The sequence below is a fragment of the Haematobia irritans genome, chromosome 5 (assembly GCF_050003625.1).
Source record: "Haematobia irritans isolate KBUSLIRL chromosome 5, ASM5000362v1, whole genome shotgun sequence".
NCBI lineage: Eukaryota > Metazoa > Arthropoda > Insecta > Diptera > Muscidae > Haematobia > Haematobia irritans.
The window spans coordinates 175,942,704-175,970,658 of NC_134401.1; the positions used below are offsets into that span (position 1 = coordinate 175,942,704).

At 34.9% G+C, this 27,955-nt stretch overlaps 2 protein-coding genes across 2 annotated transcripts; both read right to left on the reverse strand.

The window, feature by feature from the left end:
* Positions 1-1,013: 1,013 nt before the first annotated feature.
* Ppa (F-box and leucine rich repeat protein partner of paired) lies at positions 1,014-8,275 on the reverse strand. The gene has a single exon (XM_075308833.1). It carries the CDS (start codon positions 7,705-7,707, stop codon positions 6,115-6,117), a length of 1,593 nt encoding a protein of 530 aa, XP_075164948.1. The 5' UTR covers positions 7,708-8,275; the 3' UTR covers positions 1,014-6,114.
* Positions 8,276-20,025: 11,750 nt separating this feature from the next.
* On the reverse strand, positions 20,026-27,927 carry LOC142238222 (nose resistant to fluoxetine protein 6-like). The gene is made up of 8 exons (XM_075309807.1): positions 27,420-27,927; positions 25,108-25,331; positions 24,847-25,043; positions 21,742-22,176; positions 21,561-21,680; positions 21,385-21,495; positions 20,913-21,143; positions 20,026-20,732 (listed from the first exon to the last, which is right to left on the reverse strand). Exons 1-8 carry the CDS (start codon positions 27,667-27,669, stop codon positions 20,108-20,110), a joined length of 2,193 nt encoding a protein of 730 aa, XP_075165922.1. The 5' UTR covers positions 27,670-27,927; the 3' UTR covers positions 20,026-20,107.
* Between the last annotated feature and the right edge of the window lie 28 nt (positions 27,928-27,955).

Consider the following 27,955-nt stretch of genomic DNA (forward strand, 5'->3'; position numbering starts at 1 on the left):
GTGTCTTAAAAGTATCCTTACTAGTATTCTTCGCTTCTTTGGCTCGGAATCAATACCAAATTTTTTAAAGTAAAGACAAAATCTTTGGAACCGAGTATGCGTTTTTTTTTCAGTGTGATGTAACAACTGTCAACCGGATGGAATTAAATTTGCTCCACCATGAGGTTTTAATCTGGAGATTGGTATTATGGCTCATTAACAATACCATCCAAACTACTGAAACTTGTGCGAAGTTTCAAGCCGATAACTTAGTTCATTCGTAATTTCTACAGACGGACGATCTAACATCGCCAAATCGACTAAGAAATCCGCCACGAACAATACTTCGATGCGTTAAAAACGGAATGACAATGTTATGGTAGAGGGTATACAAATTAACCTATATACCTGTGTTCTAAAGATTGGAAATTGTTTTTATTTCGCACAGACCCTCATTTGAAATTATCGTATTATTTTCTTGAAAGTTACGCGAAACAAATGCGTTATTTTAGCGCTGTAAAATTTATCCTGGACGGCATTCTTTCGCGAAAAATATTATATATATTTTCAACCTTTTTTACCATTCTCTCTTTCTTCATTAAATAATGATTTTATTGACTTCAGCTTTTTTGAAATGTGCTAATATGTATTTCAAGAAAACAAAGAAAACTTTTTTGGCTTTCCTTACCAGTATGTCGATTCACTTTCCTTAACTTAAGCTCAGATTTAAAAACATCCCATTTTAAACTAAGTACAGTGAAACCTCTCAAACATGGACAATCTGAAAAGCAGACACCTCCCAAGTATTAACACATTAAAATTGACGTCTGATAAGTGTACACCTCCCAAACGTGGACAAAATTTAGACGACCGTGGGTGTCCACCTTTCAGAGGTTTCACTGTAAATATAATATAAATAAAAAATTATGTCAACATTTTCTCAGAATATTAATCCATTTGCCTATTTTCTTACATTGAAAATATCCCCTTCCCCTTTTTTTGAAAATTTAAATATTTTAGTAAAACACTTGTGATTTGTTTGTTTTTGTTGTTATAATTGTCGCTTTCTTTTTCGTTTCTTCATTTGGTATATTGTATATATCTCATTCCATTTTGTATTGATTTTCTTCATTTTTTTTGTTTCATTGAACTTACACTTGATTGAGATTAGACTAAGAACAAACTTAAACAATTTAATATTCAATTATAATACATATACAAATATAGCAATAATAATAATAATATTAACATGGAAAATTATTTTTAATTATATGTATAAAAAAAAAATAAACATAAAAAAACCTGAAAATCTTGTAGAAATAAAACTGGTATACATCACCAGCGTCTTTCATTCGTCTTCTTTTGGATTAAAAAAAAATACACATGTATATTACAATTTTATTATGGAAAACAAATTGATATTAAAAAGGGATTTGGATTTACAAAACAAAATTAGAAAATCAGAGGAAAACAGTTAAAAACAAATAAGGCAAATGAGGTGGTTAAATCACTCAAAACGAGTTCAAAACTAGAGTCGATTTCAAAATTAGATTCTTAACTACTGGACAAAATCTTTCGATACAAATGTAAACAGAAACTATCTGAATGACAGAATTCGGCTAAGTTAATGGGTTCCTTGCAAACAACGGTTTGTTTCTTCCCCTCTCTCTCTCCCGATCTTCGTTTCTTACAAACTAAGTTGACAGTTTTTTGTTTTATTTTATATTTTCATTACTTGGAATACAAACTAAATACATTAGACTTACATAAATATTTTTCTTTAATAATTTTATATCACAATAGAAAAAAAGATTTTTTTTAGATTTCCTTTTTTGGGATTTGAAATGGATGTGTTCGATTTGCTTATCGATTTGTTGGTCAATCGAAACTAAATGACCACATACATGATGACTTATTTAAGTTAGTTGGGCTACTTTGTTCCAAATACAATCCAAATTCCAACTGAAAGCAATGAATTGTCCCCGCTATGGAAGACAATAATACATTGTGAGTTTGAATTCTATTTGGAATTTTGTTGTTCTTTTTGTTTTACATTCTCAAAAAAATTCTCTTGTGTTCTCTCTTCGTTTATGTATTTTTGTTATTTACATGCTAATTTATTTTATTTTTTTTTTTCTATACGAAACTAGAAAAAATGTAAAACAAAAAATCGAAAAAAAACTAATTAAACATTTGCGAGTATATCTCGTTTCGTTTTACATTCAAGTATGAACGAAAAAAATTTACTAAACATTTGGGTTTTATAATATACACATGTGTGTGGGTGTGAATGTGTGTGTGTTTAAAGTATTTTTAACAAAAAAAAAAAAAAAAACAGTTACAAGAAGAAAAAAACATCGTTGTTGTCTCGTGTAACTTCTTCCAAGAAAAGCAAACTAAACCGAAAATGGTAAAACTGAAACGAAAGCATCAGAGCCACTACACCGGCGACAAGGAAAACAAACCCATGGATCGAATCTTCTCCTCGGTTTTTTATTGCACGCACATGCGCATGCGCATTTATCAGATACGATAGTTTCTGAAACGCCAGAGTAGTTTTTCAGTGTCGTTGTTGCACTCACCATTGGGGAGAAAAGAAGACAGAAACAACAACAATCGGCTAGCATAAAACAACCGACTTCAGCAAAGCAGCAGGCATAAAGTCAGGCAACCAGGCAAACAATGAATGCATGTGCAACAGACCGCCAAAAGCCCCACAATTGAGAGTCAGTCGAGTGTTTGGGATCACAACTGATATCTGTTGTGTTTTTTTTTGTTTTTGCCTTTGCGTCTCTCGCTATGTCGTTTATTTCGTAGTCATCGTCATCGTCGCCATTATCATCATTGTTCGTGTTGTTGTTGTTATTCTCCTCTACCTTATCGATTGTTATGAAGCTTTAGTTATCTTCTCTTCCCTCCCCTCCTCACCCGTCCAATAGCAGCACCATTGAAATGCATTAAAGTACAAAGCTTATTCATGAAACTACTTGCAAACCGACTGGCTAACGCAGTCTGCTTTACTCACGAATGCTGTATAAACCCCAAGGCATATGAGTGTGTGTGTGTATTTTTGTGAATTAATGCAGTAATATGTGCTTACAGAGACGGTGGCTGCTTGAAATAGATGTTGAGGGGGAGTGAAAGTAGAAACATGTGAAGGGCTCTAAAGTAAAATTCCCCTATCGATTATAGAAACGCTTTCAGTTCTTGAAAATTAAGATTTATAAATTCGACTGTTCAAAATTAAACTAAAAAAAATTGTAGTGTTCGACTTTTTCTTAATGGTCAATCCTCGATGATCTCCATTTCAGCGTGGTATTAAAGATTAATTATTATGATACCAAACATTTACAAATGGTGATGATAGATTATTGACGTCTTGAATGATCTGTAATAAAGCCTATTTCATCAACATTTTTCAGAATATCGATAGTAAAACATCGATAATATATTGACTTTGTACACAATGCTACCTCACACGGTTGCTTAAATTGGGATTAGTCTTCATACGAGAGGTCCATTTGTGAGAAGTGCTCTCTCTTCAATGTGTCCATGTTTGGAAGGGTTTTGCTGTGTATGACAGTTTTTTTGTTTATCTGTGCATCTCAATGATAGTAGAACGTAACCCTTAACACTTTGCTTTTTGGCTATGAGTGTTCTAAGATTGCATAGCCAAATTTGTGTTATTTACATTTTAAATGCTATTGAATTTCATTCACTTTCATTGTGTATAAAAACTAAAGCCTCTTGTTGCTTAAATCTCCGAAACAAAGCGACAGGTTCTAACATTCTATAGACAATCCTAAAGTCCCTCTAAGCAAATATGACAGTGGCCGTCTCTGCTCCTCTCTGAATATCAAACATTGTGTAGCGTATTTATAATGGGTACCAGTTCCAGTACAAAACAGAGCGCTGATAGAAGAAATACTCGCTTTACTGAATTTGTTTTACTTTGGTTTCTGGTTGCTTTTTTTTTTGTTTGTTTTTAGTCAAATACTGGTCTGGTTTAGTCGGTCCCCTTGTTTGCTTCGACAGTCCGTCTGATTGTCTGTCGCCTAACCGTTGGTCCGTGTGGCGCTGTATGCATGTGTGTATGTGGATATGTGTCTGTTCAAGCATGAGAGTTTGTACGTGGGGTACTTTGGTGTTGTTGCGACTGTCTGCCCGCCTGACAAGCCTGCTTGCATTTTGATAATGCTGTTCATTCTGTTGTTGCTGTTAGTCGGTGTTGTTGTTTTCGTTTTTTCGTTCATTTCTTCTTTGTGGTGTTCTTCTCGTATATTGTTTCCCCATTGTAACTGTTTTCAGTTATGCTTTAGACATATCTTCTTGCACAGCGAGACATACATACGTACATATGGGCTTACATACATGCATGTTGGTATGGACTTTTGTGTGTTTCTTGGTGTGTTCGTCTTTCGCAGAATATTTCTGTGCGGCGGTGTGGTTCTTCACGTTGCTTTGTTGTTGTTGCTGGCATTATTCGTATTTAGTTTTACTTTTTTGTGAAATACAACGACGACTACAACGTTTTCCTTCTTCTTGTGTGCTATGATGGCAAACGAAAGCTATGAAGTTTCTGTTTTAATTTTTCAAAAAAACAAAAATGTAAAGTAGTATAGTACATGTATGAAGGCGCGCGTGTGTGTATGTGCTTGTGTTTTGCCTTGTCTCCATACCCTCTGTCCTCAAGCCCCCCACGGCGTCTCTAACGAAACGCAATGAAAAAGGGTAGAAATTTACTGTAACAGGTTTACAAAAAACAAACTTTGGAACTGGCTAAGGTGAAGTCAGAATGTGGATGCATACCCATCATTAGGAACGAATAATTCCAAATATCTTTTATCCTGTCGAACTCAAATCGATCTTTGGCTGAGCGATCTAAGAGAGCGAGAGAAATATGAAAGATTATCTGAATGCCAGCCAAGAAAACAATTTTGTTTTTGAGGAACCCAATTTATTTAGAAAAAAAAAAACAAAAAAATGTATATAAAATTTATCAATAGCTTAACTAAAGGACCTCTATTGGACTAATGGTGTGTCCTCTACGTGTACTTCCTAGGTAGTTCAGTAGCTATGGCCTAAGCCTTTGAGTATTGTTTACAAAATGTATTCTCTCGCTCTCATTAATTTCAGGGTCTGTTTGATTTCTGTTACTGAGAGTAGAGCAGGAATAGGGGGAAGGACAGAAACAATAGTCTCACTGGTGGTAAGGTTGCACGCATGCATCGGCTTAGGACAGGGGCATCTTGCAGTTCATCGTCATGTCTACTTGAGCACTCACGCACACACACACACAGTCTCGCACGTATGTATGAGATGTGCATGCATGGACGATGTATCGAAGGAAAGCCAGTTGCTGATGTTTCGTAAGCAGCAACAAAAATGCTAATGCCCTCAAAAACAAAAATGAAAAACGAAAACAGCAAAAAATTGAACATTTTTAAGTTTGACTTGTCTGTGTATTGTTCGTATACGACTCGAAAGATATTTTTCGAATGCTCGCCTGGATATGACTTCAAGCGAGTGAATGTGTATGTGTGTGTGTATGTAGCTATGTGTGAGTTGAAAGATGTGTGCGAGTTTTTGTTTGATTATGGCCGTGGTTTGCAATGAGTCGAGAGTTGGGCTTATTTACGACCTTCTTGCTTTTTTCCTTGGTTGGTATGAAGTAAATTCCGGGAAAAATACATCTTCGATCGCGCCTGTACTTGTTGTTTTTGTTTTTTTGGTGCGGGCGTGCTTAAGTACGTACGTTCGTTCGCTTCTTTCCTTCGCTGGCTCTCTGATATCTCGAATAACCATCAATCGTTGTTATTGGTGTTGTAGCATCGGTGGCTCTGGACTTGCGTGATGTCGTTTCTGGTCGATGCAAAGAGGCAATAACTTCTGCTTGGAGATGAAACAGCATTGTCAGTTGGTTGGTTTAGTGTCCCTCCGATGTGGCGACGAACGCCTACAGTATGGGTTTCGTGGGGTCTCATCGTGTGGTTGGTAATCGTCACTCCTTGGCCGAAATGCATCTAGAACATAGGTTTGATCCTCGTCATTTTGGTTGGGGTCTGTGTGAACTGGTTTGACGGTGGCCTCTGACCCGTGCTTCTGGACGTTTCCGGTTTGGGGGGCCGAAGCACATCATCTTACAAGCCACAGACCGAGGTTTAGTTTGACTAATTTTGGCAGTTTCATGATGACATCAATGCCCTTGGAAGACAGTTGGGTGCAGCCATACAGGTCGATCGTCTTGAGATTCGATAGTTCTTCGGCCAGCGTTTGCAAGCCTTTGTCGGTGATGCGTGAGCATTGGCCAATGTTGAGATTTTCCAGTTCTGTTAATGCTTTGGCAATCTTGAGCATACCCTGATCCGTTATTTGGCATTGGTTGAGTGACAAGGAACGTAGTCTATACAGACCTTGAGCGATGTGGGTGAGGGCTTGGTCACTGATTTTGTCGCAGAAACTCACATCGAGCGATGTAATGCCGCTACCACCTTCTGTGAGATAAGCCATACCGATGTCGGATATATTATCGCAGGAACGTAGATTCAGTTGCTCCAACTTAGGCATTCGGGCCAAATGCTTGAGACCACTGTCAGTTATGGAGACACAGAAACTTAGGTTAATCGATTTTAGTGACGTCAGACCTTGTGCTATGTGGCCCAAAGCTTCATCGCTTAGGCGCTGGCAATCCTGCAGACCCAAGTATTCCAATTCCAAATTTCCTTCGGCGGTGGATTTATTGAGACCGGATAGATGACCAATGCCTTGATCGCTGATGTGCCAGCAGGAACGTAAATTTAGGTTTTTCAATTTCTTCAGGCCCCACGCAATGAGCAACAGACCCGTGTTGGTGATGTTACAACAACCTCCAAGCTCAAGTGTTTCCAGGTTCTTGAGGTGCTGTGCAATGCGACCCAGACTAGTGTCGGTTATTTGTTTGCACAACGAGAGATCCAGAACCTTCAGATTTGGCAAGTCCACAGAGAATGCGTGACCCAAATTGACATCGGCCACATTGAAACAGCCGCTTAGATTAAGGGATGTTAACGCAGGAACGCCCATTACCAGATCCTTGAGTGATCTCCGTAGTGACAAGATTTGCACTTTCTTTATGCCCCGCTTCACAAGGCAGTTGAATAGACTAGGACTTGATCTCTTCAGGTGCAATTTCGCCTCAACACCTTTCCAAATACTCTTTGAGTAGGCCACATCTCTCCAGGTGGTACACACTTGGGCAGCTCTTCCCAGATCTTTGACCGACAATTTGTCGAATATCATCTCTAGAATTTCGGGGAAAAGATTCGTTATTTGGAGACCCTCAACGGGAGGTGGGCTGTCTGGAGAAGCTGGTCTCTGTTGCATATGATGATGGTGATGGTGGTGCTGCGCATGTGCTGCGGCCGCTGCCGCCGCGGCTGCAGCAGCAGCTGCATGTTGGAGATACAACGCGGGTGGTAATGACTGCAGCTGGGGACGATGATGCAAAGCATAGGGAGTGAAACGCAGCAGATGATGTGCAGTTCGTGTGAGGCCGGGTAACTCAGTCTGTTGGTATAGGTGGTCCTCCATACTCCAAGCTGCGGCAGCCAACTGTGTAGCCGTGTGGAGACCACTTGTGCCCCCGCCGCCACCACTACCGCCTCCGTGGTAATTAGTCAGTGCAGCAGCAGTCTGCAAAGACAATGTGGTCTGATGATGGAAGGGTAGAATTTCTGTATTTGTGGCCATAGTGGAAGCTATAATTTACACGAAACTATCTTTCCTCGTCGGCGGCCAAAGACGCCTTGCGAAAAAACGCCAAACGTCTGTCTATGTAAATGGAATCGACTGGCGTTCCTTCCTCGAAAATCGAAATGACTTCACAATGACTCAAATTCACTTCTTCGAACTTCTTACGCGTGTATGTGTGCTTCTCTTATCACTTCTTTGTTATTTTTCTTTTCGTAACACGATCAAGAGTATAATTCTTTATATTTTCTTATTCTTCTTCTTTTGATATCAAACAAATTTTCGAAAAAACTTTTCAATTTTCACTTTCATTATCTCTCCTCTTCTTTTTTTCAAAATCTTGTAAATATTTCAAATATTACATTGGTTGTTTTTATTGCATAGCAAAATACGCTTATTTATAGCAGTATTCTTCTTTGTCGCCGTTTATCACTTTGGATTTTGTGCTTAAAATGCCGAGTGCCGTGTGTTTTGCTTTGGTCGGCTGTCAACGGTTTTGAGTTTAGGTGTATTTGAGTGGAATTTCAATAACCGCACAATACCGCACTGTTTCACAACGAATCACAAACTGAACTCTCCCTTCGTCAGCAACTCGATTTATAAGTACAAAATGTCACTTTGCCTTTTGTGGTATAGCTTTGACTCACTCACCAATACACACACACACAAGCGACAATAAACACCATCGCAGGTAGCGGTAGTAAAATCAGAGAGAATATCTGACTCTCTTGCTGAATTTCCAGATTCAGCCATTTCTAAGAATGACAATAAAGAGAAAAGCCATCTTACCACTACAAACACACACAGAGAATGAGAGACACCCGTTTACGCGAGTGTGTGTAAAGGCGACATAGAGATTTAGGTAGAATTCTTCTTTGTGACTTCTGCTGTGTGAGTTCCATTGCGATGGGTTGTTTGGTTGGTGGTGGAGGGCGTATATGTATGTGTGTGTGCATATGTGTGTGGTCTAAGATACAGATGGACGTATGTAAGAACACTTTGTTTTTGTTCTACTACAGAGCGTTCTTAAGGAAGATTTTTTGGAAATCGCCGAAAATATCTTTCCTTCAAATCTTTAAATATTTTCCAAATCCAGCTTCAAAAAAGTACAGTAAAGATTTGGAAATTCATTTCGGGTTTTCTTTCGAGTTTGCAAATTAATTTAGGGATACTTAAATATTTTCATCCCACACACACTCATATTTAGGGACTTCTATATATCCAAATGAAGTCTACGAGAAATCAGATTTCCATTAAAATGCAAAAATACTTAGCAAGGACTTCGTATTAAATTGTGTGTGTTTTGCAGTGTAAAATAACCATTATTTAAGTATTTTGAAAAAAAAAAAACACTTAATATAGTTGCTGGTATTTAAATCCAATAGGCTCAGAGCTGAGATTTGAGTTTACAAAAAACGAGAATCTTTACTAAATGAACAATAGTTTGAGGGTCTGATGATTTTGGAACAACTCCTGTCGGAAGGTTTTACATAGAATATTTACGTTATGATGCGATGTGACGGTAATACAGGTCAGATATCTGAGAATTTCAGCCTTATATACAAGGCTATACAATTTTAATTAATTAATTAATAATTTAATAATTGGTAGATTTTTTATTAGTTCGAATCCGTCTATAAAACTGATATCCCTTTATATTGAAACTAAAATAAAAGAGCTCATTGATAAGGGACAGCTGTATCCTTGTTCTTCTGGACTTTGTCTTTATTGTTATTATTAAATATCTTTAAATATGATATTTTCAAATTTCCTCACGATATCATCTTTTCTGTGAAGAAATTTCGTAGCTTGTTGTATCACAAAATTTCCTTATTTCTTTTAATTCAATTTCGATAAGAAAAGCTACTGTATTGTTGGTATTTGACACTCTTGAAAGGAATAATTAATAAGAAATACCTTGTTTTCTAATTATTCAATTGTGGGAAATTCGACAAAAAATACCTTCCAACGCATATGAATACAAATTGATAAATAGTTAGGCTGATATGGATGATATGCTAAATGGAAGATCTGTCTAAATTTTAATTGCTATAGCTGACGCTTTGCAAAAACATTATTTGCACCGAATATAAAACTAACAAGTTGGCTGATAAGTCCCCGGTCTAACAAAGAAAAACACATTTTTTGTCAAAATTCGTTTTTATTATTCAACATAGTTCCCTTCAAGAGGGATACAACGATTATAACGACCTTCCAATTTTTGATACCATTTTGGTAGTACTCCTTCGGTTTTGCCTCAAAATAGGCCTCAGTTTCGGCGCTCACCTCTTCACTACAGCCAAATTTTTTCCCTGCGAGCATCCTTTCGAGGTCTGAGAACAAGATAAAGTCGCTGGGGGCCAGATCTGGAGAATACGGTGCGTGGGGAAGCAATTCGAAGCCCAATTCATGAATTTTTGAGTCTTTCCACGCTTCGGAGACGGTTCACCGGTCGCTGTCCACTCAGCCGACTGTCGATTGGACTCAGGAGTGTAGTGATGGAGCCATGTTTCCATCCATTGTCACATATCGATGGAAAAACTCGTGTGTATTACGAGTTAACAGTTGCAAACACCGCTCAGAATCATCAACACGTTGTTGTTTTTGGTCAAATGTGAGCTCGCGCGGCACCCATTTTGCACAGAGCTTCCGCATATCCAAATATTGATGAATGATATGACCAACACGTTCCTGTGACATCTTTAAGGCCTCTGCTATCTCGATCAACTTCATTTTACGGTCATTCAAAATCATTTTGTGGATTTTTTGGATGTTTTCGTCGGTAACCACCTCTTTCGGGCGTCCACTGCGTTCACCGTCATCCGTGCTCATTTCACCGCGCTTGAATTTTGCATACCAATCAATTATTGTTAGGTTAGGTTAGGTTATGTGGCAGCCCGATGTATCAAGCTCACTTAGACTATTCAGTCCATTGTGATACCACAGTGGTGAACTTCTCTCTTATCACTGAGTGCTGCCCGATTCCATGTTAAGCTCAATGACAAGGGACCTCCTTTTTATAGCCGAGTCCGAACGGCGTTCCACATTCCAGTGAAACCACTTAGAGAAGCTTTGAAACCCTCAGAAATGTCACCAGCATTACTGAGGTGGGATAATCCACCGCTGAAAAACTTTTTGGTGTTCGGTCGTAGCAGGAATCGAACCCACGACCTTGTGTATGCAAGGCGGGCATGCTAACCATTGCACCACGGTGGCAGGGAAATCAACAATTATTGTTGATTTCCCTGCGACAGAGTCCGGAAACTCATTATCAAGGCAAGTTTTTGCTTCCACCGTATTTTTTTCCCTTCAGAAAACAGTATTTTATCAAAACACGAAATTCCTTTTTTCCATTTTTTTCACAATAACAAAAGTTGTTTCACAAAAGACGCTCTATCTCACAAACTAATTGACTTACAGACGTCAAATTTTGACACGAATCATTTGAAGGTTGGTACTATATAAAAATAATATGCATTTAATACTAGCGACGCCATCTATGTGTCACACCGGGGACTTATCAGCCAACCTGTTATATTTAGATTTCAATCGTTCCTGTCGATATTTTTCAAATCCAACATAGAACACTATTTTGTGCCAATGCTGAAATAAAAGAAGGTTTAAGAATCCGTTTGTATGGGAACTGATACTGCTGATCTTTCAAAAAGAATTTGTGTAAAAATTTTAAACCATATCTAGTTTCGTTCGAAATCTAGCGTGATTTTAACAGACCGATAAATATGGCTAGATCAACGTAGAATTTCAAACTAAATACTAAAGTTAGTATGCCTCAATGGTGGAGAGTAAACGAGTGACCGATATAAGTCAACTTCATACAAAAAGATATAAATTCAAAATGTGGGGTTCTTGATATTGAGTAGTATCGGGAGATCGATGATTTCCTATATAAGCCGTACTTAGTAAACCGTTTAAAGTCCTAAAGGTATCCAAATTATTGTGTTTCAATATGTTGAGCAATTGGGACATAATTTATATTAGGATAGGGTCTGGTACGATATCGATATTTATAGATCATCATAAATCATTATAAGTGTTTACTACATAAAAGTTTAGTAATTGCTTTTCTACACATAAAAAATATTTTTTGTCGTCAATCACGAAATTAATTGATCCAATTACAAAAGAAAATCGGAAAAATTGTTGTTTCTTTAGCGAAGGCAAACTTAATAAATAAATTTTAATTACAAAGTCATAAGAAGACCTGGTGTCTATTGTGGCCTGTATTCTGAAGACCCGTACTGACGTTCTGTCTTACTGAGTTTCGGATATAAAAATATAAAAAACTTTATAAAATTACAAAATTAAGGAGATTTGTCACCTTATAATTGTGTTTGATTTTTGTTTCAATTAAAAAATGTGTTGAATCAATAACATTTTTAATTGAATATTATTTAAAATCAATTAAGACTTTAATTGGAAATATTTTCGTGAATTTTTTTTCTGTGTATGTAGCAAAAGTTTGGATATGTCCATCAGGTTTGAAATATTTTCTTCTCATAAATAAAGACTGATATAAAAACGAGAAAGAAACGCAATTAAAATATTATTTGATTTTATTTAAGAATGCGACTAACTTGCGTCTTCAGGTTGAATGCAAAATTCATTTTGCTTTGAAATATTGTGCTTATGTGTTTATGTGCATATACATATTGGGAAAACTTAATTGTACCTGATTGCGGGTCTCATGCCTGCTTGTGTAACGATCCATACATGCACTGTCTGTGATCTTTTTCTACATCTTTAAAAATTAAGCCAGAGAATTTTCTAAGAAATTGAAAAGAAAAAAAAACAACAGACAAAAACAAACCTTAAAGATAATAACCAAATGCCGGCATCGGGGTTTAAACACACAAAACCAAACGAAAAAAACACAATCATCCTTTCCTCCACGTCCTGTCTATGAGCGTGAACACTAACACACACTTGTGAGAGTATGAAAGCGAATATGAATTAGGGTTGCCGCACCCAGAAAAAATGGCGTATGGAATATTACTTCAAATACCTAACCTCACCTACGAACTTAAAACCTTGCTAAAGATTTTTATTTAAATCAGTTTTTATTGAACTATACGAGGTGTTATTTTATTTATTTACAGTGAAACCTCTGAAAGGTGAACACCCACTGTCGCCTAAATTTTGTCCACATTTGGGAGGTGTCCAGTTATGAGAGGTTAATTTTAATGGGTGGGAGGTGTATCAGAGTGTCTAAGTTTGAGAGGTTTCACTGTATTTATTTAATGTTTATATAAAGCATTTAAATTACAAGTATAAGGGGGATAACACCATGACATCGAAGGTCTTAAGCTTTAGCGATATACGAGGTGTTTCTTTAGAATAAATGTGGAGAATAGTACTAAATCAGTAGTATTGTGTTAGTGTTCATACAGTTCGACTGTTTTATTTGTTTAAATTAAATTGTTAGATGCTAGATATTTTTCTTGGGATATCTTATTTCCAAGTTTATATCCACATTTTCTTTGTCGTTCGTTTTCTTCTAAATTTAACTTTAAAAATTTTGTTCTAAGCATTTTCATACATTGAATAAATTGTTAACAGTGTTATCTCTCATTTTATAAAAAATAACTTCCGAATATTATTCGGAACAAGCATGTGGTTCGAACGCTAATGTATATTAATATTTCCAATTGAATTTAATTTGGCAACCCTACACAAATATGAATAAAAACGAACATATGCATTAGAACAACAACAATAACACTCCAACAGTATATGTTAGTTAACCTTAAGGTTTTCCTTAAGCAAACGACAGTACAGTATAAAGAGACTAAAAGAGAGGGCGAGAGAGGATGCTGAAAATCATTACGATGTATGTGTGTGTGCATTACAAATACTTTATAGAACCCAAAGGAATTTTTAAAATCTTATTGTGTGTCCGTCTTTGAGCGGCTGCATAGAAGTCAGAAAGTGGTATTGGTGTAGTAGTGGTGGTGGTGGTGTTTATTGATAGTACAAGGAACATTTACCCCTAGTGAAATCACGGCATAAATTCACGGGGGTATTTTTAGATGCGTTGAGATCCCACGTTCGACATTTCTACCTGCTAGTCAAACTGCATGCCTACACAATTGTGTGTACACAAGTACCAAAGATTTCTTATTTCTTGGGAGGATTTATTTTCCGATAGTTCATAAACAACCCTCGCCAGCCCGTAGACAATGGATTTATTGGTTTTGGTTCGTATCCTGATCCTTTTTTGTTCCCAACAATAGATGCATGCTCATCAGTGTGTGCCCTAACAAAAGGCACAGACTCTCTGATCCCAAGGGATTTATTCGTTTTCATGATTCCAACTACCTGCTGTGGGCAGCAGGTTTGTTTTCTTGAGATTTCAAATATCTTCTTCTTCTTCTTCTTGATGTTCTTTGAAAAGTAGGCTTGTTTTGCCAGATCGTGATCGTATCGTCTCTATAAAAGATAATAATCGATGGCGTTTCTTGCTTCACGTAAAACTTATATGGATATACGGTTATGTTATCGACGGCCACCACAACTGAGAATGGCCATAATCAGTGTGTAGTAGTTTTCTTTTGTTTAGCTTGACGTGTATGTGTTGAGGAATATCTAAAACAATACAGACTTATGTGAAAAGGTGCAATCGAACACCAACGGCATTGCTGTAAGGAGAGCGATGAAAGTGACACCAACTGAAAACACTTGCCTCAATCTGTATGATTTTGCTTGAAGTGATAATTGTATGGAATAATATCTCTGTATTAAAATTCATAATTTGTATTTTGTATAGAAAACAAAATAGAAATACATAGCTAAATTGGAAATTCCAATGTATATTTCGATTTGTCGATTTTTCCACATTTTAAACTTTGATGTTACGATTTTCAATTCATACGACCATATTCATGTAGCTCCGTTAGGTTTTAAACAGAAACTATATCGCAAATATCTTTTCTCCGTTTAACTGAGAATTTTTCAGCAGTTAAGATCCTAACTGGCATATGAAATATAAAAGCAAGACGGTTTGTTAGCTAACGGAGCACTAACGGAGATTCATGAAAATGGGCGTTACACTGAAAAAACAGTGAACCCACCAGGAAGAAAACTTTCGGTTAATTTTAGAAAATTTTGAATATTTGTAGAAAATTTTAACTAAACAGTATTACAAACGTTGGTATCACGCTGATGTCATAAAAATAAGTAAATATTTTTCGACAAATTCAAGAAAATTTATTAGACATAACCAGGGATCCGGAGCGGAGCGGAGCGTGGAGCGGAGCGTGGAGCGGAGCGTGGAGCGGAGCGTGGAGCGGAGCAAGCCCTTTTTTTGCCGGAGCGGGAGCGGCATTTCTAAAATCCGGAGCGGAGCGGGAGCGGAGCGGTTTCCAAATGAAAAACCGCTCCGCTCCGAATAAAATATTACTTGAATGAAATGTGTAACTTTGAAATTACACTGTGTAGGTAATTTCAAATTTAGCTAGTACTTAGCGTAGTGTGAGTAAACGTTTAAAATGTACGATATGTATTTTTGTACGTACGTACATTGGGGAAAACACAACGTGTTTTTTAGTAATTGTTTTCAAAAACGGCAAATGTCAAAATATATATCTAGTATGTGTTGTAAAAGTAACAACAGTACTTTCGATCAATTTCATCCCGTATTACTACAAAGATGTTTGTAATGAACGTCAAATAAATGCAATTAAACGATCTTATTTATATTTAATTTTTTAGTTTTCTACACTGAAAAAATATTGTCGTGAAGTCAAAGATTCCATGTCCTTAGAATAAGAATGCAAATTTTGCTTAACATGGAAGACGCATTTCTCTAAAATAAAGTTTTTTATACCCATCACCATAGAATGGTGACGGGGGTATAATAAGTTTGTCATCCCGTTTGTAACACATCGAAATATCGATTTCCGACTATATAAAGTATATATATTCTTGATCAGGGAGAAATTCTAAGACGATATAACGATGTCCGTCTGTCTGTCTACGCTACAGTATTCAATAATGAAGCAATCGTGCTGAAATTTTGCACAACCTCGTCTTTTGTCTGCAGGCAGGTCAAGTTCGAAGATGGGTTATATCGGTCCAGGTTTTGATATAGTCCCCATATAAACCGACCTCCCGATTTGGGGTCTTGGGCTTATAGAAATCGTATTTTTTATCCAATTTGCCTGAAATTTGAAATCTGGAGGTATTTTATGACCATAAAGAGGTGTCCAAAAATGGTGAGTATCGGTCCATGTTTTGGTATAGCCCCCATATAGACCGATCTCCCGATTTTACTTCTTGGGCTTATAGAAACCGCAGTTTTTATTCAATTTACCTGAATTTGGAAATCTAGAGGTATTGTAGGACCACAAATACGTGTGCTAAAAATTTTGAGTATCGGTCCATATTTTGGTATAGCCCCCATATAGACCGATCTCCCGATTTTACTTCTTGGGCTTATAGAAAGCGTATTTTTTATCCAATTTGTCTGAAATTGGAAATCTAGGGGTATTTTTGGACCATAAAGAGGTGTGCTGAAAATGGTGAGCATCGGTCCATATTTTGGTATAGCCCCCATATAGACCGATTTCCCGATTTTACTTCTTGGGCTTCTAGAATCCGAAGTTTTTATCCTATTTGCCTGAAATTGGAAATCTAGAGGTATTTTCGGTCATAAAGAGGTGTGCCGAAAACGGTGAGTAGCGGTCCATGTTTTAGTATAGCCCCCATAAGAACGATCTCCCGATTTAACTCCTTGGGTTTCTAGAAACCGTAATTTTTATCTGATTTGCCTGAAATTGTAAATATTCTGGTATTTTAGGCTCGGTCCATTTGGTAATGCCTCCATATAGACCGACTTCACTTGAATTGCTTGAAACTCAATGTAAAATTTCCAGATTTGACTTCTACATATTTAAGATTTCAAATCAAGACGTTATTTTATAATTTTCTTGCACACTTACAAGAGATGTTAATGATTCCTCTAAAACTCAAACAAAAATGGTTCTTATAAATCCAGAATCTGATATAGTCCTCATAGGTGAAATCTTTAAATTTATCTTCGGGAAGTGTCCTCAAGTCCTCAAGCCCTCCTAAAATTTCAAAGGAAACCCTAATATTTGGTTCATGGTGGTGGGTATTTAAGGTTCGGCCCGGCCGAACTTAGTGCTGTATATACTTGTTTTCTTGTCCAAAAGGCAATAAACTTTTGAATAAAGCTGTAATGTCCTTATAATTAAGTGATTTTACTTAAAAATGTGTATCATAACATGAAAGATAAAATTTTTGAGGTAAGGTCAACGTGACTTTAATAATAAGAAAAATTCTTTAATATTAATAAAATTGTCTTTAAATTTGTTTCCTTTTTGCATCTTGCCTACAAAGCAAAAAATAAAAAATAAGACATGTTTTTTAACACTTTATTTTAAAGACGCTTTTTTACTTGAAACATAGCATAATTTCTACTGGAAGTCGAGTCTTAATATGGAAAAAAAATAACTCGTTAACTCGTTTTTAAAGGATTTTGATAACAACTGAAGAAAAAAATCTAAAAAAAATGAAAAATTAACATATGCTTCCTAGAAGCATGTACATAACCCCCAAATTTAAAAGAGAATTACATATTTAAAGTATCCTTACTTGTATTCTCCGCTTCTTTGGCTCGGAATTAATACCCAAACTGTTAAAGTAAAGACAAAATCTTTGGAACCGGGCATACTTTTTTTCATTCACATTTGCTTTACTATTGTACTATATCCTAGCATTCTCTTATATCTGATATTAGTTCTCGAAAATTTAATTAAAATTATGGATAGTTTCAATTTTGGTTGAAAAATGTGCGCATATAGATTTATTATACAATAAAGGGGAAAAAAATTAGGTAACACTAGATCTGAGTAAGAATATTCGTAGGTATACCACGGACTGATGTCGATGGAGGTTGTTGCAAACATAAACATACACACACACACACACATTACAAATATAACAAAACCTCTTCTCTACGTCTGTTGCAAAACAAAAAAAAACTTTCGGAAAGTAGTTACTTCTACTCTGTGTATAGACTTTCAATTCCAATCAGCGTTGCCGTTTTGGTCCGATCGGACCAAAATTGGTCCAAAAGATTTCTAATTTTTAAATTTGGTCCGATGGTCAGACCAAACAGAATTTGGTCCATTTTGGTCCATTTTCATAAATTTGGTTTCTATCACATATTAAATAGTAGATGGTGCACCGCAAAGAATATTGTCGGGAGGCCAAATATTTCACATGCTTAAAATACGAATACGAATTTTGCTTAGAATAGAAGAAGAAAAGTCTCTAAACTTTTCAATGAAGTCTGTTTGTCCTTATAGCTAAGTGATTCGACATAAAAATGTGTATCCTAAAATGAATGCAAATTTCGTTTTCATGAAGTCAAAATGGATTTAATATTTCTGAAAAAATCTTCAAAATTAATAAAATATTTCAACACATTGTTTTAAAGTCATTATACCCTAAACCACATAGTGGTTAGGGTATAATAAGTTTGATCTGCCAAAAAATGTGCCTACAAGAAATATTGATTTTAGACCCCATAAAATATATACCGATTGACTCAGAATCACCTCCTGAGTCGATCTAGCGCTTGGCGTCCGTCCGTCCATCCGTCCGTCTGTCCATGTATTTGTTGTTCACAGGATTTCGGTCGCAATTATTAACCGATTTTGATGAAATTTGGCACATGGAGTTTTTTTGGGCACAAGGACGAACGTTATTGAATTTGGAAGAAATCGGATCAAATTTAGATATAGCTCCCATATATATGTATTGCCCGATTTCGACAAATGGGGTCACGTTGCACTTTTCTTACTAACCGATCGTCGTCAAATTTAGCACAAAATAATCTTCTGTATCACCCTTTAAGTCTGAAAATTTCATCGAAATCGGTTCAGATTTAGATATAGGTCCCATATATATGTATCGCCCGATTTTGTCAAATTAGGTCATAAAACCCTTATTTATCAACCGATCTTACTCAAAGTTGGCGAAATGTTATCTTATGTAGCACTAACTATATGTGCAAAAAATTATCGAAATCGGTTCAGATTTAGCTATAGCTCCCATATATGTACCGCCCGATTTTTCTAAATAAAATAAAACTCAATTGAACAAATAATACAATGTTTGTACTATAATTTTCTCGAAGAGGAGCGGAGCGGAGCGGTTTTTTTTCTCCGGAGCGGGAGCGGAGCGGAGCGAAAAAAATGGACCGCTCCGGATCCCTGTTTTAAACAGAAACTATATAGCAAATATCTTTTCTCCGTTTAACTGAGAATTTTTCAGCAGTTAAGATCCTAACTGGCATATGGAATATAAAAGCAAGACGGTTTGTTAGCTAACGGAGCACTAACGGAGATTCATGAAAATGGGCGTTAGAATAAAAACATAAACCTTACATTCCTCTTTAAACCCTATCAAACCTCGATTTACAAAATAAATCAAAAGCCGACTCACATTTAAGGACTCAATTTATATACAAAAATTCTGTATGTAATGTTTTTCTCTTGACCTTTCAAATTCGGCCACGACCAATATTTTCTCGGAATCGAGTTAATTTCCACAGGTCATCTTGATAAAATTAGACTTCTACTTAGGTGAATTTGGTTTAGAGTCTCATTGAGGTCATTCCATTCGACTTACAAATATGCCACTCTTTTGCGATTTTTGTGCTACTTTTTTATTAATTCTTTTTTTTTTTTTTGTAATATTTGGTAAATTTTGATCCCGGATACTATAATTTTGAGCAAGTTTTTTCAAGTGGACAATTGGGATGCCTGAAATATTCCAGATTCTTCCCTGAATCGTAATTTCAAGAATTGATTTTCGATTTTATGATTGTTGGGTTTATTTAGATCTAATTCGAAAAAAACGCGATTCGAAAATTTCGTAGAAAAAAGAATACAATTCACTTAATTCGTAGTTTGCAACTTGTGCTAGTTTTTGGATGTTCTCACAAACCGGTAATGCTGACCATCATCAATCTATGTGGTTATTGTATATCCTGCCCCTCTAAATAATGAGAATGATAACAAAAATCTTCGTGAAAATGTGACGCCTAGACGCCTAAATATTAGCCCTAGACCCAAAGATAGACACAGAATCACTCCTTGAGTGATAGCTATGTATTCGGCCATTCGCCGATCTGGTCATATATAAACGTTTTAGGATGTCTCCAAATTGCCTTAGAAATAACTCTTATATGGTAGGACCCCGTATAAAAAAAGCAATACTTACTCCAAATATCTTCGTGAAATAATAGCAATCATTAAAAAAAATCACACATACATTATAACGTACTCACATTTATACATTTAATATATAAACTATTATTCTGAAATGAATTTATTGACACAAACTCAACTACTTAGGCTGTTTGGGACCTTTTTAATTTGAACAAAACGTTAGTGACTCTTTGCATTGGTAATTCCACCAAAATATAGAGGACCATTCCCGAGGAAATGGACAGCACAATTATTGCCATAAAATCAGCCCCAGATCCAACTTCAGTGAAATTGGTTGCCTCTCTGCGTAAACCAAACATGGCCACCACGATTATGGGGGCCAACATATAGATGCTGAAACAAAATTTATTTAAAAAGAGAAAAGGTCGAGCACTGAGCAGCGAATTCAATAGTCCACCTCTATCACGGGAACACTCTATAATTACTCTGCCCACAAAGAGGGCAAATATTAATTTTCCCACAGACATTATGGTTGCCACAGCCCATGTTGGGATTGAGCGCCAATAACTCATGAAATTTGTTGAAATGTAAATCATACAGCATAGAAACCAGAAAATTCTCTTCATGTAAGTTTTACGTGGTGGTTTCAAATGTGGCTCAGAGTGATCCTGATTGCCAGACATTTGACTCTTTCTCTGTTGCTGGGTGTACATTAGCCAACCCATGGTCGCTCCTCCAATATAGGGTGGTATACGAACCCAGGGTTTTACATATAATTCATCGAGAGTGCTGTAGATGACATCAATTCTGAAAGAGGGAAATTAAGATAGATTCTTTTTTTCGTAAATTTTGTGGACAAAGAAAATAGAGCGATTTTTCGATAACATTTCATAAGCATTTAGACTCACGCTTCAATCAAATCAAATTAAAATCTTGACATTTAGATCTTCAACACTTTGAATCTGGGCAGTAATATTTTGAACTTACTCAAATGTGATTCCGTTGTAGTAATTAGTAAACCACGCTATGGCCACCGATCCCAGTGCAAAGATTGCAAATACGATTTTTCCAATACTTGGATGTTTCACATACAGATACAGCATTGCTGAGAATGCCACGTAATATTGCATTTCACAGGCCAGATACCAAGTCCAGGAGCAGCAAATCACATTCATATCAAGAAAATTATGAATATAGAGCAGATTATACCACCAGTTGCTGTGGACAAAGAACAAAGAAATTTAATTCCAAATCTCGTAAATCATTATGTCAATACATCGACCTCAATATCCTTTTGTTCTTTGCCATTGTTGTCAATGGAAAGCTATTACATGATATTTAAATTGGACCGAATTGATTTGAACTAATTACACATGAAATAGCCCGTATATGTGGGACACTATTCGTGGTTACAAGACATGCATGTGAATGTTAATTTGGAAATCAAGTCATAACTTACTTCTTACAGTGGAAGCCACTATGTTCGCCCATTCGAAAGGGTGAATACATGTTGAGGAAATCAGAGGCCATTGTACTCAAGAGCATTGTGATGATCATAACAGGAGTCAATCTGGAAGGGATTTTAATTGAGAATCATTTGAATAGCAAACCTCTTTCCACGGTTATTAAACTTACCGCATGTAACGCTGCATTATCGATTTCAAAAATATTTTCAAATTTTCCCACCAAGTGCCGGATCTTATCTTCCTCAATTGTTTTTCATTCGATAGAAAATTGAAGACCAACAAGAATGAGCTGTGGGAAGTAAGGAAGATTCGTAAACCAATTGATCTATGGACAAGCTATGCCGATCTACCTCATGACAAAAAAGACATCAACATAGAAGCATGCCTGCATTACAGGTTGCAGTATGAATTCCTCTAATTTGGCAAAAATAAACGGTGTATTGGACATGGTAAAGAGCGAGTAGTAGTAGACATGGAATACTGTGATCCACATACAGATAATGCACCGCAAACCAGCCATTGAAGTCAAGAATATCGCATTACGATTTGAATTCTCCAAACTGATAACGGTCGCATAGTTGGCCGTTGAATGAAAGCACATTAAAAGCTTTTCCCATAGTGAGCTTCGTTTGAGGTGAGTTGGGCAGGGTTGCTGGTCCAATTCACCTCCGAACTTTTGTACATTTTTGCACAGCGAGGGTTGTTCGAGTGGTTGCTTTGTGTTTTGCAATTTGGCCACAGCCACAGCAATCAATGGTATAACCAGAGAAGAAAAAAATATTAATCTATTAATGTGAAAATAGAGAAAAAGTGGAAAATTAACGACAAATTATTATTACACAAACATAGTGGAAAATGTACATATTTATATACCAATTTGATAAATTAGAAATTACACTTAAAATAATAAAAATTATGAAATTGTTTGTTTTGTTGTTTGAAAGTCATAGAAAAGAGTATTTGAGTGATTAATTTAAATTGAATTGAAATAAATTTTAATTGCTTATGTTTGCTATTAATAGTTTATTGTCAAGTGTATTGTAATAATTATTGAAAAATGTAAATATAAGAATTTCTCTCATATTAAGAATGTATATTTCATATGATGGGGAATCGAAATTTTAACATTTTAAAAACGGAATGGAAAATTCTCTCTATGACGGATCGTATAAAAATGTCATAATTAATGTTGAAATTTAATACACACCGAAAGAATTTTCTTTGTAAAAAGAACGAAATTTTCAATAAAAGTACGAAATTGTTCATTGTTTTACAACCAAAAAATCTTTTCATTGAAAGTACGAAATATTTCGTACTTTCTACGAAGAAATGTTCTTCCTTTTTTTGAAAAATCTTCGTACTTTTTAAGAAACAATTTCTTTTTTTTATGAAAATGTTTCGTACTTTTTATGAAAAACTTTCGTAGTTTTTATGAAATATTTTCGTACTTTTTATGAAATAATTTCGCTCTTTTTATGAAAATATTTCGTACTTTTATGAAAAACCTTCGTACTTGTTTTTCAAAAATGTTCGAACTTTTAGAAAAAAATTTATAGTCAAAAGTGCATTTGATTGTAGTAATAAGTGTGAAAAATGCCATCACTACTTTACATCTTAAGTTTTTGAATAATTTTTGAACAATTTTATGTCGCGAACGGAAATTTTACAACTTCAATGAAACTTCTTCCTTATTTCACTACCAATGTCCATTTAGAAGGACATTCGAAAAAGACTCCAAATTCTATTTTCCCACTTAGTTTTGATTTATTTCTCGATGTTATTTTAAAGTATAGGCTTTAATCTAAATAAGCTATAAATATTTTCCATATTGGTGAGCACTAAAATACATTTTTATAAACTTCTTTAACAATAAACGAAAAATACGAAAATTTGAGACAGTTTTTCTACTATATTATAGGCTAAATAGCGCTTATTTTCGTAAGGCCATTTGGTCACAATTCAAGAATCAAGTTTCCAGCACAAGCTCATACAGCTCTTGAAGTAATTGAGGTAGATTCTCAAAATGACCATTTTTGTTCTACATGCTTTTAGTACAAGTAGAAACAGAAGAAAAATTTAAGTTTTTAACATTGGGTTTATTTCGGTAGTGAAAGGGTTAAAGAATATGTTTCGTACTTTTTATGAGGAAATTTTAACTCAGAATATTTCGTAATATATTCATAAATTCGTAAAAACTTCTTCACAAAAATCATGAAATTCGAAGAAAGTTTCGTTAAATGTACGAAACTTTTAGGAAAAAAAAAAATAATGAAGAATATTTCGTAGACGTTTCGTATATTCGTAACATGTTCTTCGTAAAATTTACGAAAATGAATTAAAATTTCGTTGTTTTAATGAAGAATTCACGAAGAATAGTTAATGAAGAATTCTTCGTAAAATTAACGAAGAGAATTATTTTGGGTGCATAGTTCGTGAAACTACTTAGAAAAAAGTGAACTTTTTTAGGGGGGAAAAATGAACTACACCCAGCGAATATTGTACCCCATTTTTTAAGATTTCCTTAATGAGTTGCAAAAACATGAACATTTTTGAATTTTTAACTGCCATTTACGAAATTCTTACTTATCATAAAGGCAAAAATGAATAAGAAGTAAAGAAAAAATCATTGGCGCCAAAACATTACCACGCCATAGTTCATTCTTACTATTTTTAAGAAGTGTACGGAAATCTTCTTTTGATTTAGTTGCAATTGAACTTATTGGTACGGTCATTGAACTTTATATCCACATTTGGTTCATAAAATATTTGAGACATACTTGTAGTAAGAAAATTCCATTGACCTGTCGAGAATTTCTTTGCCATTTTTGGAAATAAACTAAATAAAACAAAATAAAAATTGTCCACTAAAAATAAGATAAACAACGGGCCTTTTTTAGTATATCACTAAATATTTGTACACATTGTAGAAATTCTCCTACACAGAAAAAATTTTCACGAACATTTTTCCAATTAAAATATTCAATTAAACATTTTATTGATTCAACAAATTTTTTAATTTAAATAAAAATCAATCACACAAATTAATAGTATCAATTAATTTTTTAATTGACTGCCATTGCAATTGCAATTAAAAAAAATATTTGGATCAATTATTTTGTCATTGAATTAGAATTTTTTTTGTGTGTTTCAGTAACAAATAAATCGCAATTGTTGGAATTTTTTCTATGACCAATGTATTTGTTCAAGTTTTGAAGATTCTTCATGGGCTACTCGTTTACATTAAGAATGGATATATTTCCTATGAAATTTAAAATTTGTCTTTAAAAACTAATATTACTGAAAACAGATGAGGCAGTGTTTAAAGTTTCTGAAAGAAGGATTAATTTGAGTGGTGTATCATTTGCATCCAGATCTACTTGTGATCAAGTCGCAAGTCGACTTTTTGATTCCGATCACAATACCAATAAATGAATACCGTAATACAAAATACTTACATAAATAAAATGCATCCAATTTGTGGAAAATATTCCGAGACCGAAAAATGCGTAGTTTTAATCTCATAGGATTTCATGTCTAAATCGAAATATTGCTGGGTTGAAAACGTTCTCCTTTGAAAATATAGATCTGTGAAGTGACGTATATGAGAGACGTTACAGGATTTCGGTAGACAAAGGCCTATATGAATAAGATTCTGAAAAGTTTGAGATTTAAAGCAAATGTCGCTGTCATATTTACACATTACGCACGGTACTCACTTCAAAAGGTAGCTTCAAATCAATGCTATAGGGTGTAGTAAAATTCATGTAAACCACTATGAATTGTAAGCGTATTGGACTGCTGGCATTGAAAATCAAAGGTTTGGAATGAGCCATACTTATGACGTAGGCATTGTTGAGATCCTCACATAAATCAGGGGTACTCAACCAAAAATAATTACCCCAAGTAAATGATTTTGGCGCTGTACCGAAATTGTCTATAACTGTAATAAAAAGTACAAGGAAAATCTTATACAAACATACGCAATTGTTTTTTAATTTAAAAAGAATTTAGAAGAAAAAGAAAATAGGAAATAGGAAATGCCTGGCATAGGGTAAAACACAAAAAAATTATACATTTATTTTATGAATAGTGTTCCCAAAAATTTTCCAAACACGGATTTCATAAATTGTATGAAAAAAGTTCATAAATTAAAAAATATAGTTTTCATAGACTACGAATGTATACATAATATTAATGCAATTTGTAATATTATAAATGAACTATACATAATTTTCGACATTGAAAAATATGTATTTTTACATAATATATACTAAAATCGTCATGCATTAAATGTATTTTTCTTTTCGAATTTCCCCTAATTATTAATGCCTGCATAATTGGTCAAAATGTATGAACTCATTTATTAAAAACCGCAATGCTTCCAGTTAATTAATAAAATTGTTTTATTTCGTCAACCTTTTTCGGCAATAAATAATCGTCGAATCCCAACGTCGACTCAAACTAAACTGAAAAAACAAAACACAGCAAAGCCACGCGTGGCCTTCAAAAACGTTATGTTTGTCTTGTATTAAATGCTTGTATTGTATACATATGAGAGTAACTCTATATTGTGGCTCTCTCATGCTTAGAGAAAACCAGTATTTTTAGATATATTATGTAAAGTTTCATTAATTTTATGAAAGAATACATGCGCATTATTTAAAATTTCTTAATTTAATAACAAGTATCTACGAAAAAAAATTACGTAAACGTACATCTATTTCATGAAAGAGTCCATAAATTTTCAAAACTTTACACATTAATGTACAAATTCTTATTTTATTTTTTTGTGTGTAAGTGTCATATACAACAATCACCTATTTATCCACATCAAATCTCTGTGCCTTTTATTGTTTATAAATGGTTTTTAGTTAGTTATATGCAGCATTTGCACTTCAAATGAAACTTTTTTCCAAACCAAATGAAACCTTTTTGAGATCCAATTATTTATTTATCAAATCAAATGGATTTTTTTTACTATTCCAATGAAACTTTTTGTATTTCAAATAAAACTGTGTAGAATATATTTACTTTTACTAGGAATTTTATTTTGGCTATGAATTATTTCCTTAGCCGTCCGCCTGCCCGGCAGAAGTTGCAACTTTTGATCCGCTTTTAATGATTTTAAAACTATGATTATCTTAAAATTTTTATAATACGCACCCATGCAACGATAATAGTTTTATCAGATAAAATAGAAAATTAAACAAAACGATAATTCGGACTCAAAGGTCATTATTCGATACATATGGCTCAGAGAGTTAAAATGTTTGAATATTGCACATGAATGCGTTAAATTCCATGAAACACGTTATTGGTATTAAATTGGCGTAGTTTCGAATTTTCCAAACATTTTTTGTTTGTTTTCCATTTATCATGGCATTTTCACTATTTGAAAATATTTTTGGATATCTGTTTTTACGACAAAAGTCCTAAAACAATTTCGAAAGGTCACCGGAAATATCCGTACTCCAAGTTATCTTCACAAAAACTCTCTTCTTACACACTGTTCGATCACTCATAATAATGGTGAGATATCCTTTGTTTTACTCGAAGTTTTACCAAAATATATTCAGCTACTTAATATTTCACTCGCAGTCTTATTTCATTTCAAATTTTCCAATGATGTTTATTTACAGGAAATCTCATTTTCTTTCTAGATCACACACAAGTTCACTGGCGCGAATTACCTTTGGGAGCTGGGTAGACAAGTTTTCACATCAACCACAGATTGGTTTTGCAAAAGTGCAAAACCATTTCGCTTAAGCTTATTAACCAATACATCGAAGCGACGAGTCATTAAAATATGAAAGCTACGTAAGTCTTTTTTTTTTTTATTAAAACTACAAAAAATCCAAGAAATTGTTATCAATTATTTTGCCATCTTTGAATTGCAGGAGAGATCTTTTCTTACTTAGATCACATTGAATTTGAGTATTCTTACATTAAGATAAGTGCACTGCCAAACTGGGTATAGTTAAATGATTTTTGATTTTTTTTCCAACAGATGTCCACTCATACGACCCACCTTTTATGGCCCAAACTTTACGATCAGCAATGGCTTTGAGAAAAATTTCAAGTTCTTGACCACATTGAGTATTATTTGTCTCATGCAATACTCCCAAACTAGCGATACCAATTAGGAAATTTTCCTGTGCCAGTGGTTGCTGCAAGTGAATGTTCCCACTTGCCACAGTCAAGAGAGGCGCCACCGTTAAGTTATCGTTACAAAGTGTCTGCGAAAACAGATTGGTCAATAAAATGCACCACCACCGCATGATGCTGCCAATAAGCAATGGTACACCGTATACCACTGTTTCCAATTTCAAACGTGAAAAGCAACTGAATCCGTTGGAGCTGTGGCGGTTTATTTCTGCTCCAAAGGAAAGTGAAAACTCCAGAGATGTATGAAAAATCGCGACAATGATTCGGACCACCTTGAAATTCGAGTACAATAAAACGAGAAAAATAGAAAGGGTCGAGTTTAGCGATAGATAGCCAAAACGAAATATTTTAAACCACCGCTCTGTCGGATTGGTGTCCAAAGATCGTTTAAAGCCTAAT